Consider the following 20,017-nt stretch of genomic DNA (forward strand, 5'->3'; position numbering starts at 1 on the left):
AGATTAGGACTGCCTTCGTATTAATATTTACAGTTAGCAGTTCCATAATGTCAATTATGTTCCTTTCATTATCTGATAAGTGTCTTCCTGGGAGAAAGCCTGCCTGGTCCTTATGAATCTCCTCCATTAACACCCTCTTCAATCTTTTTGCTAAAATGTCAGCAAATATTTTGTAATCCACATTAAGTAATGATATAGGGCGGTAGTTCTTGATCTGTTTTTTTTCAGTTTCAGTCTTTGGTATAAGTGTGATGAAAGCTTCTTTCCACGATTCAGGTGCCTTTTTCCCCTCTAATATTTCATTACAAACCTCCTTAAGCAGCTGTATTAACCATTCTTTCAATGCTTTATAGTATCTGGAGGTTAGTCCATCTGGTCCTGGAGATTTCCCTAGTTGCATGTTTTGAATGGCACCCTCCACTTCTTGATCTGTTATTTTCTCATTTAAAATCAACATACTTTGTTGCGAATTTTTTTGTAATCCATATTTCTTAAGAAAATCTTCTATGCCTCCTTCGTTTTCCGGCCCTTGTGCATATAATCTCCTGAAATAACTCTGAAAGCAGTTGCTAATCTCATTTGGTTTAAAGATGTTCTTTCCATCCACCTCCAAACTTGTGACTGTATTTAATTTCTGTCTCTTCTTCAATTGCCATGCTAGAAGTTTCCCACATTTGTCCGCTGATTCAAATGTCCTCTGTCTCATTTGCTTGATTTTCCATTCTGTCTCCTGGTTCATCAATTCCATATATTGCATTTGATAGAACTTAATTTCTCTCAGAATTTCATGAGACTTTGGTTTAGACCTCAGTTTCTTTTCTCCTTCTTTTATTTTTTCCAGAATCTTATCCTTCCTTTCATTTTGTTTCTTTCTCTTTAAAGAGTTCTGTTGTATCAGAAAACCTCGCATCACGGCCTTGCTTGCGTCCCAAATCACTCTTTTCTCAACCTCTGTCCTCAGATTTATCTCAAAGTAGTCCTTCAAGGTTTTTTGGGCCTTTTTGTAAATCTCCACCTCTGAATAGGGTGTCATTCATTCTCCATCTGAAGGATCCAGCTGTTGTTAGTTTCATTTCCATCTTCACTGCGTTATGGTCGGAGCATGTCTTTGGGCAGATTTCCACCTTTTTTATCCTTGGAGCCATTCCACTAGTAATCCATATTTGATCTATTCTTGTCCATGTCATTTGTGCCTCTGAAAAGAATGTTCCCTCTCTCTCAAGAGGGTTTCTTGTTCTCCAGATATCAATCAGGTCTATGTTTTCAGTCATTTCAAAAAAGGTCTTAGGTAGTCTCCCGTCCTTAGAGACCACCTGTCTTTGTGCTTTATCCATATTTGTAGAGACCACGCCATTCATATCTCCTAATAAGATCACCTTATAATCCAAATAATCCGTTAATGTCTCATGCAATTTCTTGTAAAATTCTGCCTTCCCTTCATTTGGTGCATAGATGCCCACTATCAGGAGTTTTTCTCCTTGGATTTGTATCTCAATTGCCAGAATTCTTCCATGTTCATCTTTAAAGATCAATTTTGGGGCCAATTTTTCCTTTGCATAAATCACCACTCCTCTTTTCTTAACTTTGTCTGATGAAATAAATTCTTGTCCTAATCTTTTATTTATAAGTAGTCTTCTGTGTGCCCTTGTTACGTGGGTTTCTTGTAGACATATCAAATCCAATTGTTCTCTTTTCAAGATATGAAAGACCTCACGCCTTTTTCTGGGAAGGTTGAGTCCATTACAGTTCCAAGTTAAAAATTGCAGAGACATTATTAGTTAGTTACCTCCAGCTGCTCCCTGCAGCTGTTCTTCTTCCGTTGGTGACTTCAGTCCAAATGTCAAGTTTCCAAGGTCTGTGTCAGAGGTCGAGTCTAGCACTCCTTTCACAAGGTCCTCCTCGTTTCTGTCTAGGAATTGTTCTTTATCTTGCACTGTTCTTATTTTGACTTTCTTTCCTTTGAAGTTAAAAGACAAACCTTGTGGAAATTCCCACCTAAAAGGTATGTTATTCTTCTTCAGCAGGTCAACCAGATTCTTAAAATAAGTTCTTACCTCCAGAATATATTTTGGGATGTCCTTATAAATTTGAACAGAAGCATTTCCAATCTGAAGGGTTCTCTGGTAATGTAAATTTAAAATTTTATCTCTTTCCTCTTTAGATCTCAGAGTTATCAGACAATCCCTTGGGATCTTCCTGCCTTGCCTTCTGCCCAATCTGAAGGCGGTTGTTATCTTAAAATCTTCTTCCTCTGAGTTTACCTGCCAAAATTCTGATAATTCTTTTGTGAGAAAGTCCACTAGGTTGTCCCCTTCACTTTCAGGGACCAACCTAAGTCTCAAATTCTTCTCTTTCCTCTGCATCTCCCACAAAGACAAGGCCGCCTCATGCTGGTCCAACTTTTTACAGACTGGTATTAGACTTTCCTGTGTAGTTTCTGCAGTAATTTTAGCTTCTTCTGCAATTTTTCGAATTGTGGCGTTTTCTTGAACCAATTTGTTTAAGTAATGCTTGAGTCACTGAATCCATGAATACGTTTATTCCTTTCTCCTGTCCAGCTGTGCCTGTTGGCAGTAAGCCTGATATTGAGCCTCTTTTCTTTTGTGCAGCTTTAGCCTTAGATCTTGTTGTTATGTCTTCTGCGGAACCACTCATGTCCCAAGGTCGTTCCCACAGGAACAGCTCTTAAATAGCAAAATCCAGTGACTTGTTTTTATTTGACAGTTTATGTTACAACTGTAATCTTTCAGCCCTCTAGAGGGAGCAATACATTGTGTCCAATAAGCAGAAGAAACAAAGAAACCAAAAACCCTCTTGGAGAGAGGTTTTGTTGTTTTTTTTTAAGAAACTTTCAGTCTTTTAGAAACTTTCAGTCTTCCAATTGCAACAGTAATATTTCTGTAAAGTCCCAAAAATTGTATCTATTTGAGCTCTCCGCTTTGCAGCAGGTTTTGTCAGACAGTTCCTGTCAAAGCGCTTCACCCAGGCAGTCTGTTCCCAGAGTCAGAGACAGCAGGAATTAATCACTTAAATTTCCTCTCACGCAGGTTAAGCCAAGTTTCCTTTTCTTCCCCCCCTGCTCCTGCTTGCTGGAGGGGTAGTTAGAGTTCAATGCCAAAGTTAAATAATTCTAAAGTTCAAAGTTACTTTTCCTTCAATTGCAGCTTTCCAGTTCCGTTGCTTTAAAAGCCATGCAAACCGGGGGAGGCAGACTTCCTTTATTTACCATCCCCGTTTTCAGCCAAATTTCAAACGTTTTTTATAATCCCAGTAGGTTTCCCAATCCTACTTACGGGTATTTCAATTTCAGTCCAGATTTCAGGAAGGAATCGGCGCTCTCCGCTTATGGCGACGCGGCTTCACTTCACGGGCTGGGTAGCGACTCTCAGCACCGCACTATCCCCCGATGCTCCTCCGGAGCCTTTAAAAAGGCTCTTTTGCAGTAAGGGGGGGGGCGCAAAAGGTGCCCACCGAGTCTCCTTGTTCACAGGTTTCCGCGCCTGTGATTTTAGGGGTCCCCGCTTCGCCGTAGCGGTCAGACCCGAACTCGTGAAGCAGCCCTCTCTCCGGAGATCGGGGAGAGAGCCGCCATTAAGCGCTGGCGCCGACCGGAAGTCCCGGTTTCCCTCAAAATGCATTTTAAATCATAATTGATTTATTTTAAATAATAATAATCAATTAAAAATAAAAATGTGTGCCCCACCCCCATTCCATTCCATTCTAACTATCCAACCTCTCAAAATTTTAACACCTCTTGCGATGGTTTGACCCTTTCCATTTTAACAGTACAAATTCTACTAATACCTCCCTCAAAATCATTTCTCCTGCATATTTCCCATCTTAGCACATGTTAATTTATCATTAATAGCTATGGCTATCATAATTTATTTCTGTGAGTATAAATACCTGTGTTCTGACTCACATATTTATTTATATGCTTGTTCTGCTGGTGGTGTGGTTGTCATCAACGGAAATGCAAAGCATCTTTTTTTTTTTTTTTTTTTTTTGCAAAGGCGACGATTAATTGATAAAGATTTGTCTTTCAGTGTCATCTGCTTCCTTTGTGGGGGATTTTTTGTTCGCTTTTCTTTCTCTGTGTCCCTTACAGTTGGAGGTGCTGTATATCTGACACTCATTGGATAGTACCTATGATGTCATTAGTGAGGTCACTAGCGGCACAACTCCTTTCCATGATGTCCTTTAAAATTTTGAGAAGCATTTCTTACACCACCTCATTTTTAAAAAATACTAAATACTCTGCACTCGTCTCCAGATCTGAAACACATGTTTCCCTTATACTTTCCCCCCAAAAGCAAAACTCATAGATGTAGTTATGTCCCACAGCAATGCTACCATTTGCCCCTTGTTCATTTTGTGGAACAGGATACTAACACCAGACCAGGGATTGTTCTATTTTAAAACTAATGGGAAAATAGCAGTGTATTAAAGGAATCCTAAGAGCATATTTAAATGTCTGTTTTGTGGAACTGTGGACCTGCAGTCAGTGCACATTTGAGCCCCACATTCCACATACATATGTCATTCAGATTATGTCACACTCACATTTGCACTTGAAAGAAAATGAGCTTGCTTTTTCAAGGTACACATGACATTCTCCACTATCCTTATTTTTGAATCTTTCTTCAATATGATAATAAGTAAGCCAGTTACTGCCTTCAAGAGTACTGCTTTGTCCTCATCCTCAGCTACAGGAGAGGTTCCCCCCACCCCGCTTTTCCTAGAACACATTCATTTAATCAGGTTAGTCTTTCTTATTACCCTCTCAGTTTTGTTCTGCTTAATATTTAACTTACGGCATAAAGCATGTTTTGTTTTATGGAATAGTTGCACAGAATGTGCAGTGTAAATCAAATTTCTCAGTAGTAATTAGGAAAAAAATAGGAAAAAATGCTGCCAAACTAGACACAACAGGGCCATTGTTCCTGGCCTGCCCTGTTCTCTCATATAAAGGAGGAGGCGGAGGACATGGAAGAGGGGAGCCAAATGCCCCCATACCTTGCTTCTACACAGTTTGTTGCTCCAGGCACTTTCTTTATTTTCTTGACCTCAATACTGAGTCAGAAATGGAGAAGATTACCTGGAGAATACAGATTATCCTCATTAAAACATGGAACCAAGGAAAGTTTAACATCTCTCTGCCATGCACTCTTGTACTATTAAAATCTCCAACCTGTTTTATGTGGAACTGGAGTAGACATATGATGAAAACAAGTGTCCAACGCTACTTTGTTTAGTTTGGCCCAAACTCACACAAAGAAGACCTTCATACAAGAAGGCCTGTTACTTGTGAAATGTCCATAGGTCTTCACAGAATGAGTGCTGGATACATGTCAAAAATAACAAGTGTATTGTTTCTTCATTATCATGGCATTAAAAGGTGATTTCTCAACCCCCCCCCCTTTCATTTTAGCGGTTGGTCAGGAGAACTATCCTCAAGGATTGGATGAATCCTTTGATGAAGACAGCAGTGATGCTTTATCTCCAGATCAGCCTGCTAGTCAGGAATCCCAGGGCTCGGCAGCATCTCCTGGTGAGCCCAAAACAAGAGAGGCACCATCTCCAGTCTTGCCAACCCCCGCTACTAATCAGGTAAAGTGCCTTGATTCCATGCCATAACCTTAGTTATTGTCATATTTTGCTGTTAACCAAGCATTCTTAAGATGTTCTTTCTCTCTTTGATAAATGTCTGTTGTGTTTTATAAAAACCCTGAAGTTTTGGTGGTTAGAAAATGTTCATTACTTCAAGCAAGTCTGTCCATTTTTGTTAGATGCATATGCTCAGCAGGTAGATATCAAACTCTGCTCTGAAAAGCGGTAGGAAGTCTTCCCTGTCGTTCTTCAATATGAGCTCCAAAATGCATAAGTCAGGGATTTCTGTGTGAAGGAAAAACTCAGAATCCGTATATTTTCCATAAAACTTACATAGAGTGGCTTCCTTTGCATACTTTCTTTTTCCTCCCAAGCTTAATGGCAATGAAGGGATTGCAGTAGGGAGGGAGTGTTAACTCTCTCCTCTTCAGCCGTGACCAACCCCTTGAAATCTCTCCCTGCTGCAAATTGGCTGGATCTTTTTGATTCATCTTGAATCACTGTGGTCGGGAAACCTGTTAAATAAGTATCTGTTAACTATCCACACATCACATAAAATGGCCATAGCATATTTATTTTTAGATGCAGTGTCTTTAAAATGTGACGTGGAAGATCATTTTGACTGGAAATGAATTCTCTTCTCCTTTTTACAGTTGTACTTGGGCTGAAAAATCTCTCTTGTTATTATTATTACTCAGATTTGCTGGAAATATCTGTCTGTGGTGTCATAGCTGTTTCTTCTCTCTTCATGGTCTGGATATTTAACATTTCTTCATATGTGCAATCAAATAGTTAGCCAAGAACATAAATTTCTTTTCGTTACCTTTACTACAAAAATAAATTAGATTCTTTTTCTTTCAAAAACCAAAAGCAGGATGAAAAAGTGATTGCACAACACAAGGTGTTCTTTGCTATCTTGCTCTTCCCAACTAGTTTTGAAGTAACATTTAAGAACACTTTTATTCATTTAGTTCCATTGAGAAACACTTGTAATTTAAAGTATTTCAGTGCTGGAAATTGTAGGTTTTTCTTACAGAGGTTTTCTCTTGTGGTTAACAATTTTTGTGTAAAATTGCTAAATTCGATCTTTACCATGCTCCCTTGAGACCAGACCAGATATTACACAATAGATTCATGTAACTATGTATGAATGATTGGATTTTAATTACAAGCAATTGCAGATGGATGGCAGTTTAAATGGAGGAATTTTACAGAGAGGGGCTGCTTAGTTCTCTTCTACCCATTGGGGAAAAGATAGGGATATAGACAGCTTGGGACAGGGGTTGACTTTGAGCAGCAAAATAGCTTATAGGGGGAGGCACTGGGAAACTCTTGCACACATCTGCCTTACAGTGTCCAGTTTATCTTTACACGAGATATGAAGAATTTCATATCCTTTATCATTTGTATATGATTTAAGCAGTGTAATTACTTTTAAATATTTGAGCAAAGCAGCCTTGATCTAAATTTTTCCCTTACTGTTTTCTCCACATTTTACTCACACACACACGCACACACGAAATGCCCAGTGCTGTCCAGGAATTTGATGACATTAATATATATTGTAATTTTTAAATGGATAGTGTAGTTTGGGGGTTGTGTGCACGCACGCACACACACACACACACACACACACACACACACACCAACTCAGGACTCCAACCTGACCTGGGGAAGAACCTGAACTGGCACTGAATAATAATAATAAAATGTTGGGGAGCTAATATTTAATTATGGTTAGTTTGGCCCACCATCTTGATTCAAAATGGTGCCTGGCATCCAAACATAGATGAAGACTGTTGATGATATTTCCAGAGGCATCCACATATGTCCAGGTTGATGCCATCCTGCCAAACTGGGCAGCAAAACCTTCAAAGCTATCCAGATTGGCACAGGTTAGAACTGTCACACCAAAATTTGTGAAGACCTGCCAAATGGTATGATGAAATTTTCAGAGGTATCAAAAGTAGTGGACCCAACCTATGCCAAAAAAGAGCAAAATCATGCCAGAGCGATGCCTTGATGTGCTATCTTGATTCAGAATGCTGTCCGGCATCGAAAGTTGTTGTTGTTGTTGTTGTTGTTGTTGTTGTTTTTTAACAAACTTGTCCTTCTCCCAGAGAAAAAACAAGCAAACATGGTTCCAAAATAGAGAGGGCAATGATTCCCATTTTAAGTAATCCAAATCTTTATTATGTAACCAAAGGCCATCAGGACCAGGGCAAAAGCACAGTGGCTGCAGTTTTCACTCTGGGAACACATGTTTTCTCCTTTGCACTAAGTCATGGTTTGGCTTAGCAAATCAGATCTGTATATCCTTGCCTCTCTAACAGGAATTTTGTTCAGAATGCCTGCCAGCCAGCCAGCCATTCCCTCCCCCAGCAGGCCATTCCACCCCCCTCTCTTCTCCTGTTTTCATGTTTTCCCTTTTTCCAACTGATACTATGTCTGTGACTAATGAGCTTGCACAATCCTTATAGGGCTGGGTTTCTTTGGGTGGGGGGGTCAACTCCATCATCATGATCATCATCAAAATAATCATTATTTGTAGTTCTGCAAATAATGTTCTAGGGGTTTCCCCAAGCATTCTGATCCCCCCCTTTTTTCAATGATTTCATTTTGACTCCACTTCTATTGACAGACACTGCCTGAATGCACAAGAAGAAGAAATGACAAATTGTCATTAGTAACGTTCCAAATATTTGTTAAATGCACTTTTGTAGGCTTAGTTTTTTGTTTACTTTTGCCAAATTAAAATGTAATTCATGCAGCCAGTATGCTTGCTGCTGGGAACATTGTTTTCAGCAGTGTAGTGCTTTGACCTAGAGAAAACTTGGCAGCAGTGGGATAGATTGGAGGAACCAGACCCTGAGTGTGGAGGGAAACCCTGGCCACACTCAACAAAATGTTCTCAACCTTTAGCGTGAATTTACTCTTTCTCACATGTTATTTCCAGTGACTTTTTTCTGATAAATTTGGATACTTTCAGTAGCAAAAGGAAGACACAAACCTTTTAGGTGGGGGGGATGTTTAATTCTACTGGCGACTCTTGAGACATAAATGTATCTAGAGTAAGACTTTCCTTTGGTTGCTCTTCTTGAGAAATTTTGGAGAATTTTGTGTCTCTAGTTCTTTTGGGGAAATATGTGTGATGTAAATTCTTTTAGAAAAGCCAATGCCAATGTTGAAAAAATGTTTGGGCAGAAGTTACTCATTTTGTTTTGTTTTCTTTATTATCAGTATCCCACATTAACACCATCACTACCTGAATTTCTGAAGCCGCCTGTCACTGATCAGCACACTACACGCTCTGCAGCTGCTGCTTCTCTTACCCCAAATACCGTGTTGACAACAAAACTCAGCAGTGGGCCAACACTAATAAAGGTATGAGAAAACAGTCGTGCTTGATTTGTTTGGCTTATTTACTCTATTAACAAAGAAAAATCTCACAATAGGAGAGGTGGGAAAAATTGCCAGATTCCTGTATTAGTATTATGGATCTTGCAAGACAGACATTTGAAAAATGAAACAGCATAAGTAAAGATAACTTTTTGTATAAATACAGGTGAAGCCATCACAGAAGAGCACAAATCATGGTCAAGTTGTTATTTGGCTGATACGTTAATTATAAGGACCACGTTTTTGCCAGAATCCAGTTCTATACGTTAAAGTAGAAGGTACTTCTGAAGGAAAATAAGTGATGTAAAAATGTATGCCATTTACAACATTCACTGAACAGTTATTTGTAGTTGGACTTAGGGTGCTGGGTTTTTTTTCAAGTGTTGTGTTCCCAACACTGCATTTTCTGAGATGATGTGGGAGAAAGGATGTTGGCAAGGGATGTTCAGCCTTCCTTGAAACACACACACACCTACGCACAAAGCCTTGCATTTCAGTGTCAATACAGATTTAGTTTTGCTATCTCCAAGGTTTATTATTATGCCAGCTGGATTAGTGGCCTTCGGAGGATTGCAGGCAAGGACAACCCTCTGCCAGTTTCTATAAAATTGTTTTATAAGGCATTTCCCTCAGTCAAATAGACCCAGTGGTGATGTCACCTATAAGCTAACCCAGCTTTTCCTGCAGTGGTTAGATTTTAAAGATCAAATATCACCTAAAGCTGTGTAATGCAACAGATCTTTGCCTTGTGAGGCAACTGTCCCTAAGAAGGGACAGGTAATTATTGGGGAGTAGGATAGTCAGATATGCCAATTGTGTCCTAACAAATACTAGCCAGTGCTGCCTCTGCATCACATTTCCACCAACACTTACTGCTCACCCCTAGCATTTAGGAAGCCACAGACTGGAAAGATCTAAGTTTGCTAGGGTGTGGAGAGTTTGCCTAGCAAAATAGTTAACAGCATGGGTTTAAGTGAACTGAACCTGCAAAGGGTATCTGGAGGATGCTACCAATATACACTGGCAGTTATTGAGGACAAGCCAGAACTTTGCATGGTTGTGAGCAGATGGAAATTGGTGCATGGAATGTGTTGCATGTGTAATGGCAGTCCCCATTTTCTCCACTCCAAGTGCTAGTTCCAAAATGCAGTTGGCAGATACGTAAGTTCAAATGTGTGTAGGAGCCTCTGTGGACATATGAAACATGTGGACATATGGTTTCAAATTTGGAAGACTTGGGGAGGGGACTTTTGGATATGGTTAGCATAAATAGGAGATTAGTGTTTTTGATTAGTGAATCTGTGCTATAGTTGTTTTTTAATTCTTGATTGTAGCCAAGTCAGTTTGTTGCAGTGGATGTGAAGAATTTCCTTAATAAAGTTCCTGTAACTATAATACGCAGGTGGCGCTGTGGGTTAAAGCCTCAGCGCCTAGGGCTTGCCGATCGAAAGGTCGGCGGTTCGAATCCCTGCGGCGGGGTGCGCTCCCGCTGCTCGGTCCCAGCGCCTGCCAACCTAGCAGTTCGAAAGCACCTCCGGGTGCAAGTAGATAAATAGGGACCGCTTACCAGCGGGAAGGTAAACGGCGTTTCCGTGTGCGGCTCTGGCTCTGGCCAGAGCAGCGATGTCACGCTGGCCATGTGACCCGGAAGTGTCTCCGGACAGCGCTGGCCCCTGGCCTCTTAAGTGAGATGGGCGCACAACCCCAGAGTCTGTCAAGACTGGCCCGTACGGGCAGGGGTACCTTTACCTTTACCTTTTAACTATAATACTGGACTGTGATCTGCCGTTTTTGTTTATAAACATGGCCTGCAGCTCAACAACAAAAAAAAGTTGACTGTTACATTTGCTTTCTGTTCTCATTCATTCATGATTATTTGTTCCAAAGCTACAAATTATTACAGACTAGTAGGACAGTCTGCACATTCAAATTGCTAATTGATACATTTGAAGCATCCTTCAGATGCTCATGAAAACCAGCCAAGGTGATGCATCTCTATATAGTATAAGAAAGTGTCTAATTCTCTTTTAAAGCCAGCCACATTCATGGCCATCACCATTTGAGAGAGGGAGACCTATTTTCTCCAAATCATGCATAATATACATCTCTATCATAATGACCCCTTACTCACCTTTTCTTTCAACTAAGAAGTCCCAGATATTGGAACCTTTCCTCATAGGGAAGTTTCTCCACCCTCATTTTTATTGCCGTTTCTGAACTTTTTCTAGCTTTACTCTCTTACAGGATCTGTCATTGGTATCTACCGTATTTTTTGCTCTATAAGACTCAGTTTTTCCCTCCTAAAAAGTAAGGGGAAATGTTTGTGCATCTTATGGAGCCAATGCAGGCTGTGCAGCTATCCCAGAAGCCAGAACAGCAAGAGGGATTGCTGCTTTCACTGCGCAGCAATCTGAGATTCAGAATATTTTTGGCTTCTGAGATTCAGAATATTTTTTTTCTTGTTTTCCTCCTCCAAAAACTAGGTGAGTCTTGTAGTCTGGTGCGTCTTATAGAGCGAAAAATACGGTAAATAGAAACAATGCAACAAGAGAATCACAGCAAATAATGCAAGAAAAGAAGCACAACTTGCACAATGACTGTTATGAACCCCTAAATCCCTTTGCCTATCCTTTTGCCTATCTATTGTGCTAAGGATGGAGAATCTGCCAACCTTTGGCTTCTGTTGCACTACAACTCCCACCAGCCCTAGCTAGCACAGCTAATGGCTGGGGATGATGGGAGTTACAGTTCTGCAACATCCAAAGGGGGACAGGCTTCCCACCCCTGCTCTGTACAGTTCTCTGAATTAGACAACCTTTAATGAAGTTACAACTTAGAATTAACAGTACAGTTTCTCTTCTTGGTATATTTGGTAGAAACAAATGAACAAATTTGTAGTCGGTGCAGTTAATTCCTAAACATGCTAGGTAGATCACATTTGCCTGACAGAGAAGAGGAGACTGGCAGCCATCTGTACATAGCCATTACAGATGCAGAAGTGCATCTGAATAACCTCTTTGTTACCATTTTGATGTTCCATTGGGCTTCATTGAAGTGACTGCTTGCATCTTTTAATTTGTATGGGGAAACAGCTGCTTATCTTGGGCCACCAGTTAATACAGTGATTGGTTGCCAGAGACTAAAGCTGGATTGGAGCCAATGCCATTTGTCATCAATGTATAATTATTATTATTATTATTTGTTTATTAAATTTATATACCACCCTCCATCTGACGATCACAGGGTGGTTTACTGCTGATCTAACTGGTATAGAGAGAAGTTTTGGGGTGGAGGGGGCAGTGTCTTACCTCACAGGTAACCCACACAATTTGAAAGGTTAGTCATTTTATTTAGGACTGCTTCAGACATAATATGGTCGACCCCCTGCCAGCCGGATTTGACAGATGGGTGGGTCCACCCATTTATCAATAACCTGACATCATATGACATCTGGTATATTTGATCCCACTGGAAAGCAGTGGGACTTGTATTCAGTGCTGAATTTAAACAGTGCCAACTGTAAATCCCATTGCAAAGGAACCTTGGGGAGTGCGTGCTGAGCCGACTTGCATTCAGTGTTGTTTAAATTCAACACTGAATGGACAAGCCAGCATCCTCGTGCTCACTGCTAAAATCGCTCCTGCTCTCCTCCTCCTCCTCATTTTTATTTGGAGAGAAACAAATCACAAGTACTGGTTTTCATATAAACCTAAGCAAGCGCTCTTGGCTTCTTTGGATACAAAGAGCCATGAGCAAAAGGGAAATCACCATGTGTACTTTTTCAGAGTGACATCTTTGGGTTTAGCTGCACTGTTCTTACATGGCATTCTATTGCAAGGTGTAAAATAGGCCTTCCCTGAGCAGAAGGGAACCTTTGGCTCCAACTCATTGTTTACGTTGTCTGTCTATGAATAGCAACCCCACCCCAAGAACCCAAGTGACAAACCTCGGAGCAAGAAAAGCAAAGAGCCAAAGCCCAGAGTGAAGAAACTGAAATACCATCAGTACATCCCACCTGATCAGAAAGGTGAGAAGAATGAGCCGCAGATGGACTCCAACTATGCTCGCTTGCTGCAAGAACAACAGCTTTTTTTGCAACTGCAGATCCTGAGCCAACAGCAGCAGCACTACAACTACCAGACGATTCTTCCTGCACCACTCAAGTATGTGAAGCTTTTTCCCCCCTGTGTGGGAGAGGGGATGGTATTTAATAGGGAGACATATCAACTGCTATGCTTGCTTTGGTGTTTTGGGGCTTGCAGTCAGTTTTGGGGAGAGAGTAGGTTTCTGAACTACAGAAGAATTCTGTGGGAAACAAGGGAATTGAGGAACACAGGACTTGTCTTGCTTCTATTTCTTCTGAAGGTTTTCGAAGCAAAGGAAAGCAAAGGCAGGGGTTGCCATCCTCTTCAAAAAACCACACACATATCACACTTGTTTCATCTGGTTAAAGAGAGAGAGAACATAAAGCCCAATCATATGATCTGCTATGCTAGGCAAAAATGGATGCATCAACAACCCCCAACCATAGCACATTGCAGCAATTCAGTCCAGGACAACAGTGCTATTTACAGCCTTGCACATCAGATGTATAGAGGATAGCAAAGGCAGGGTGGACACATGATGGTATAAAACAAAGTTCTGGTCACATAAGAACAGCTCCTTGATCTTCACCCCAAATGAGGTGCCAAATCCTGTTATCCAAACAAAGGACTAAACTAGATGGAGCATTAATTGTGTGTTTACAATAATGTGTGCTTTCTGCAATGTATGTAGCCGCCTTCAGACTATGGGGAAGGGGGAGATTACTCTTTCTCTCTCTGCTACAGTGCAGATAAAAATTGCCTGTCGAAAGCTGCTGTCTGTGTTACAACCAAAAGGAGCTTCCACTGAAATGCGTATTGAACCTGTGAAGAGGCAGTGTTGTTGTTGTTGTTACCATGACAGGGGTAGAGGAGTTAAAATTATTTTCCCCATCTCCCACAGCACTGAGGCTGTTCAGTCTTTCCCATTGTTATTGTGAGAAAAAACTATGTATGCTAATTGCATGGGCACAATTAACATCAAATCTTCTTTAGTCCAGATGATGCTTCCGAAGTGTAGGCTGTGACTGTTAATCTGGAGCTAGCACTGTTGCAGGCAACAGGCCTTTGTAGACACCCATAGAAATGGGGCTTCCAGCCCTTACCATCAGAGACAAAGGGCTGTCTGTCTCTTATGCACACAGTATTTCATATTAAACATGTATTGTATAAGTATGTATTAAATGCCACTGCAGGCATTCTCAAGGATAACTATTTTAGTGTCAAAAGATAGGCTTTCTGCTTTTCTGAGATATTTACTGAAGATATTGTCCTGATAGAAACTGCTAGATTCCCCTTTTCTGGGAAGATCAAGGCCAATTTTCATGTACCATCCGCTCCACGAAATGTGAATTGTCTGGATCCACATTTCAGCTGAGCCAATGAGGAAGCAGTACAAAGTGCTTTACAAATTCTTACTTTATTTCAACACAAATTCCCTCCAGCATTTTTAAACAAAGGCCCTATTGTTATGCTAACAGAATAAAATATATTTTAAAGTAACATATGGTTTGGTCATTTTGCATTTCTAGTGGTATACTCTGACTTGTGCAGCATATATAAAATACTTCATAGTTAAGTGGAAAATCACTTCACATTCAAGGCAATGTATATTACAATGAGGTCATAGAGAAAATGGTTGAAAGCTTCAATTCCATTTTTTCTTAAAGGCCAGTGAGTGACAAACAGAGCAACACTGGGAATGTACCACTGAATACTTTGAGCAATAGCACATCTTCTGCAGCAGCCAGCACTCCGAGACAGAACAATAATATTTCCAACAGAAAACCTGGGCCCCTGCCTCCTAGCTTGGATGATTTAAAGGTAAAAAAAAAGTGTCATGCGACCATTTCAAAAGTGATTTTTGTTTGCTTCTTATGATAGCAGTGCTTTCCTGGGACTTCAAATGTTCCCACATCATACCCTTCTCCCTTTACTCACCTTGTTCATTGCTACTTGGCTCGGATTGCAGAGACCTGGGTTCAATTCACTGTTTTGCCATGAAGCTCCCATGGTGACATTGGGCCCCACCTCTCACCCTAACCTACCTCTCTGGGTGGTTGTGGAGATAAATGTGTAGGAGTGGGAGTAGGAAGGATAGCATCTGTGGCTAATTTGGGCTCCTTGGAAGAAAAACAGGATAAAAAATGTAGTAAATTATAATTCAGGTGCTTGCCTATTAATAATTCTTCATGCATGCAAAGTTGACTGCACCTGACAACAGCTTATATTAAAAATAATAATAAAGGTTACTTTGTAAGGTGCCATTGGGCTTGCCCATTAAGTGCAATGTTGCTTTCAGTTCTGCACACATAGGGAAGGGAATGTACATGGAGGTAGGTGATCAAGCACCACAGTGAACATGAAAACTTTGTGCTTCCAGGAACTTCACTTTCACATTGTTGCTCCTTGTTTAATATTTTTCCACCCTTTGTCCAGCTCCTACTACTTCTTTACATTGTTTTTTTCATTGGTTTCCTCTCACTTCTCACCTTCGCTTCTACGTTTTGTGTCTCCCTGGTCTCTCTCCTCTATATCTATATTCTCTTCTATCTCTAAATGCTCCTTTCAGTTCATGCTCCACCTCAGAACACGTACTGTGCAGGTACCAGTCTTCTATGTCAACCTAAGATTAATCTCACTGTTCCTACCAGTGCCTTTTCCATTCCAGCTCCATATCACTGGAAAGCCCTTCTACCTTATACGTTTCTCTCTTGAGGAAGGGCTGTAGCTTTGTATGCAAGAGGCCCTAGGCATAGTCTCTGGCAACTCCAGGTAGGGCTGGGAGAGACTCCCTGCCTGAAATCCTGTAGAGGTGCTGCCAGTCAGTGTAGGCGATACTGAGCTAGATGGACCAATGGTCTCATTCATTATAAAGCAGCTTCCTACTGTATGTTCTTCTTGATCTGTTTTTTCATTCAAGCACCTCTTAAGACAGGTGTGTTCAATTTGGCTTTTCCCAAGTCATCCTTTCCCCCTTTTCCTTTCCTTTATTCCCTAATTTATCTTGTCTTTAGTAATTTTAGGCACCCTATAAGTCATAATATCTCCTGTGTGCAGAAAAAAAGCAATCTGTGTCAGAGTTATCTTGATGCTAGTTGGCTTCTTTTTCACAAATGCTTCTTTTTTCCTTTAAAAACAAAACAAAACTTAGGTAGCTGAACTGAAAATGGAGCTCAAGATAAGAGGATTGCCAGTGTCTGGAACTAAAATGGATCTTATTGAGCGTTTGAAACCCTATCAGGATCTTAACAATAATTCTATCAATGCTAGTCATACAGCGGCAGTTACTCCTTCCACTAATTGTACCAGCCAGCCTGGAGAAATAACTGCCGTATTCCCTATTGCTACATTAAACAAGCCAATAGCTAGCTCAGTTTCCAGCTTTTCTTCAGAAACAACATCTGGTGGAACTGGCGGCAAATCAACACCTATGGAATGCATCAACTCCCCTTTGCCCATTTCCCCGTCTCCTTCAGAGCCGTCCAGTCTCAGCACGGATGACACTAACATGGCAGATACTTTGACGGAAATCATGACCGTGATGTCTCCATCACAGTTCCCAAATGCATCACCTCCTCTTCGAGGTACCACAAATGAGGACAGTCACGGCAGTGGAAGCATGTTCGGCATGGAGCTTGATGCAGCAGAAAAGGACCGTAAGCTTCAAGAAAAAGAGAAGCAGATTGAAGAGCTCAAAAGAAAACTGGAGCAGGAGCAGAAACTCGTGGAAGTGCTGAAAATGCAACTTGAAGTTGAGAAGCGGGTTCAGCAGCAGCAACCCCAAGCCTCAGCTAATATTACACTGACTTTGAATCAGAAGCATATCGGTCATGATGTCAAGGAGGAAGGCACTTTAGCAGATTGCTCTGATGCAAAACAACCTGTATCTGAAGCCAACCATTCTTTAGGACAGCCAGCGTCAGTGGATGTCCAGAACCTAGTTGCCAAAAAGGCTATTGTTATCAAACAGGAGGTACCTTTGGCCAAAGCTGAACCACAAAATGTCATATCTCAGTTTTATGTAAGTTCGCAGAGACAGCCACAAACTGCTGTTGTTGCCCAGCCTCAAGCTCTACTTACTGCACAAGGAACAGCACAGCTGCTACTGCCACTCTCTCTCCAGGGTCCAAATTCTGCCACTTCAATGCAACTACCTGTGGGCAGTATCCAAGTACAGGTATGAAAGGTTCCTCCATTTTGAGTTATTTGTCATTGTCACTTATAATCTGAGAGCCATGGGGAATTTTCTTCATGTGACTTCAGTGACTATTTTATCTATTGTGGTTTGTTATGGGTGTTGAGGGTCGTCAGGGGAACCCTGTTCACCTCACAGAGCTACAATTCCCAGATTGGTTTAACAGCCAGTTTCTTTCACTACGGAACTCTGGGAAATGTAGTTCTCTGAAGGGAATAGAGGTCTCCTGACTACTCTCAGACCCAAGATTCTTTGGAGGAAGTCATGACTGTTTAAAGCTGTACGATAGTGCTTTAAACGTATATTGCAGGTGGATCATGCACTGGCCATAGGATCTAATGTAAATGGATTAAAAAGTCATACCAGTTACTAGATTAGAGCTCTGGATTAGGCCTCTGGTACCAGTGCAAGGGGGATTTACTGTGAGTTGCTGCTTCAGCACAGTGGCTGACAGGATTATATTATTAATCCATTCTGTTATTACTATAAGAATAGTTGTTTTTGTGAACAGCTTGCCATAAAACATAATAAGAGAAATTCTCATGTGCCTAGATGAATGCAAGACATAAAATGTGCCACATATACAAATTCAGGGATTTTCAAAAGAGAAAAAAAGAAAAAGACACTTTCTTGCAATGTGTATAACTGGAAGTGGCATCAGCACACCTTTTTGGGATTTCTCAAGAAGTGCCTGGTAGACTGGCGCTAGAACAGGCAGTGATGTCAGGTAGAAAATTCATTTCAAAGAGACTTTGATTGACCAACTTTCCTTCCCATATTTTTTCTAGAACAGGGTTAATGATCACATGCACACCTTGAAATGCTCTTCTCAAGTGAAAACAAAATAAAAGAAAAAAAATTCCTTCCAGTAGCACCTTAAAGACCAACTAAGTTAGTTCTAGGTATGAGCTTTCGTGTGCATGCACACTTCTTCAGAAACACTGAAACAGAAGTCACCAGACCCTTCTATATAGTGAGAAGGTGGGGAGGGGTATTACTCAGAAGGGTGGTGGGACTATTTAATTGCTCATCGTCTAACATTGTGTATGCCATCAAATGCCAACAGTGTCCTTCAGCTCTCTATATTGGACAAACAGGCCAAACCTTACGCCAAAGGATAAACGGGCATAAATCCGACATCAGGAATCACAAGACAGAGAAACCAGTAGGAGAACACTTCAATCTCCCTGGACATTCTATACAAGATCTCAAAGTAGCTGTTCTATTACAAAGGAATTTCAGAAATAGACTGGAAAGAGAAGCTGCTGAATTGCAACTTATCACCAAACTTAAAACCATGGAGAGACCTGGTCTTAACAAAGACATTGGATTCTTATCTCATTATACATGACAAAGCCATTTTTCACCTTCTCACCCCTTGCTTTTTCCTGTAAGACCTATTGCAGTCGTTAAGAGTCGTCAACAGGCTCATCACAGCTATCTGCCAATCACCCATTCCCACCACCCTTCTGAGTAATACCCCTCCCCACCTTCTCACTATATAGAAGGGTCTGGTGACTTCTGTTTCAGTGTATCTGAAGAAGTGTGCATGCACACGAAAGCTCATACCTAGAACTAACTTAGTTGGTCTTTAAGGTGCTACTGGAAGGAATTTTTTTTCTTTTATTTTGTTTTGACTATGGCAGACCAACACGGCTACCTACCTGTAACCTTCTCAAGTGAGTGTGTAATAAAAAATACATAATTTTGGCTTCACTCATTGTTTCCCTTATCTCTAAAAGATGCCTCTAGTCATCTTAAGGAAGAAGGCATAGCTCAGTGGTAGAGCACATGCCCAGTTTGATGTGCGCCTTTCAAGTAATCTAAAAGGATCTCCAGTAAGTGGGATGAGAGATGCATTTGTAGAAGACCTTGGAGAGCTGCTACTTATCAGCACAGATAGTACCAGGCCAGATGGGCCGGTGGTTTGGCTCAGTTTTAGGTATATTGATATGTCTCTTGTGTCAGGTCAAGATGGAGGGATGCAACTGAAATACATAATTGCATTACACACACAAACACATACCCCTGTACTACATATACAAGCAGCAAGCACCATTTGCTTCTTCCCTCTAAAAGCTGCAAAACCACTTTACAGAGCCACACTGACCATGACTCTTTCTCATGTAGAACAGGACAGTGAGGTTTAACTTAACAAGAGTTGTTGTGGTTCTTGCATTTACCATGCAGCTCTTAATTTTCCTTTCAGCTTTCTGTTCCACAGCTTTCAAGGCCCACTGTGACATCACAGAAGCCAAGCCAATTGAAGCCACAGTGGTCATAACACCTGTCTGTCCATAAAGTAGCATTTGCTGCTCATGGGCTGTGAACATGCGAACCCACCATCTTCCTTAACACTGTGTTTAGATACTTCAGGAAGACTTGATGTCAAACATTTAAAGATTCATTATAACATCCCTGGGTTTCTTTATTTATGCATATAGTCCAGCTGTGTCCTGTACTGTGAAATCTAGCCATATTCTTTCTTCTGTAGGCCCAGCCACAGTCTGGCATTCCAGCCATGGCACAAGTATCTACTTCTGCTTTGTCCCAGAAAGTACCACAGATGCACTCTTCAGCATCCAAAGAAAATGCTTCCCCACAGCATGTACTTGGTCACACACCACAAAACAGACAGGTTGGTGAATTACAGATAGACTGTATACTGTCAGTGGAACTCTTTACTTTTCTGCTTCCTAACTAAAAGTATGTGATATTCCTTAAAGTA

General features: G+C 40.9%; 1 protein-coding gene across 8 annotated transcripts in view; it reads left to right on the forward strand.

Moving 5' to 3' along the window:
* MRTFB (myocardin related transcription factor B) overlaps positions 1 to 20,017 on the forward strand; it is a 106,257-nt gene that overhangs the window by 74,177 nt on the left and 12,063 nt on the right. For all 8 annotated transcript variants that reach the window (XM_079952340.1, XM_079952345.1, XM_079952343.1 and 5 more), the window contains 6 exons: positions 5,432 to 5,610; positions 8,851 to 8,994; positions 12,925 to 13,172; positions 14,762 to 14,915; positions 16,246 to 17,271; positions 19,784 to 19,927. In XM_079952340.1, coding sequence (XP_079808466.1) covers positions 5,432 to 5,610; positions 8,851 to 8,994; positions 12,925 to 13,172; positions 14,762 to 14,915; positions 16,246 to 17,271; positions 19,784 to 19,927 — 1,895 coding nt within the window. The remainder of the gene's footprint in view (positions 1 to 5,431; positions 5,611 to 8,850; positions 8,995 to 12,924; positions 13,173 to 14,761; positions 14,916 to 16,245; positions 17,272 to 19,783; positions 19,928 to 20,017) is intronic.

Source organism: Podarcis cretensis, assembly GCF_951804945.1.
Source record: "Podarcis cretensis genome assembly, chromosome: 14".
In the NCBI taxonomy this organism is placed as follows: domain Eukaryota; kingdom Metazoa; phylum Chordata; class Lepidosauria; order Squamata; family Lacertidae; genus Podarcis; species Podarcis cretensis.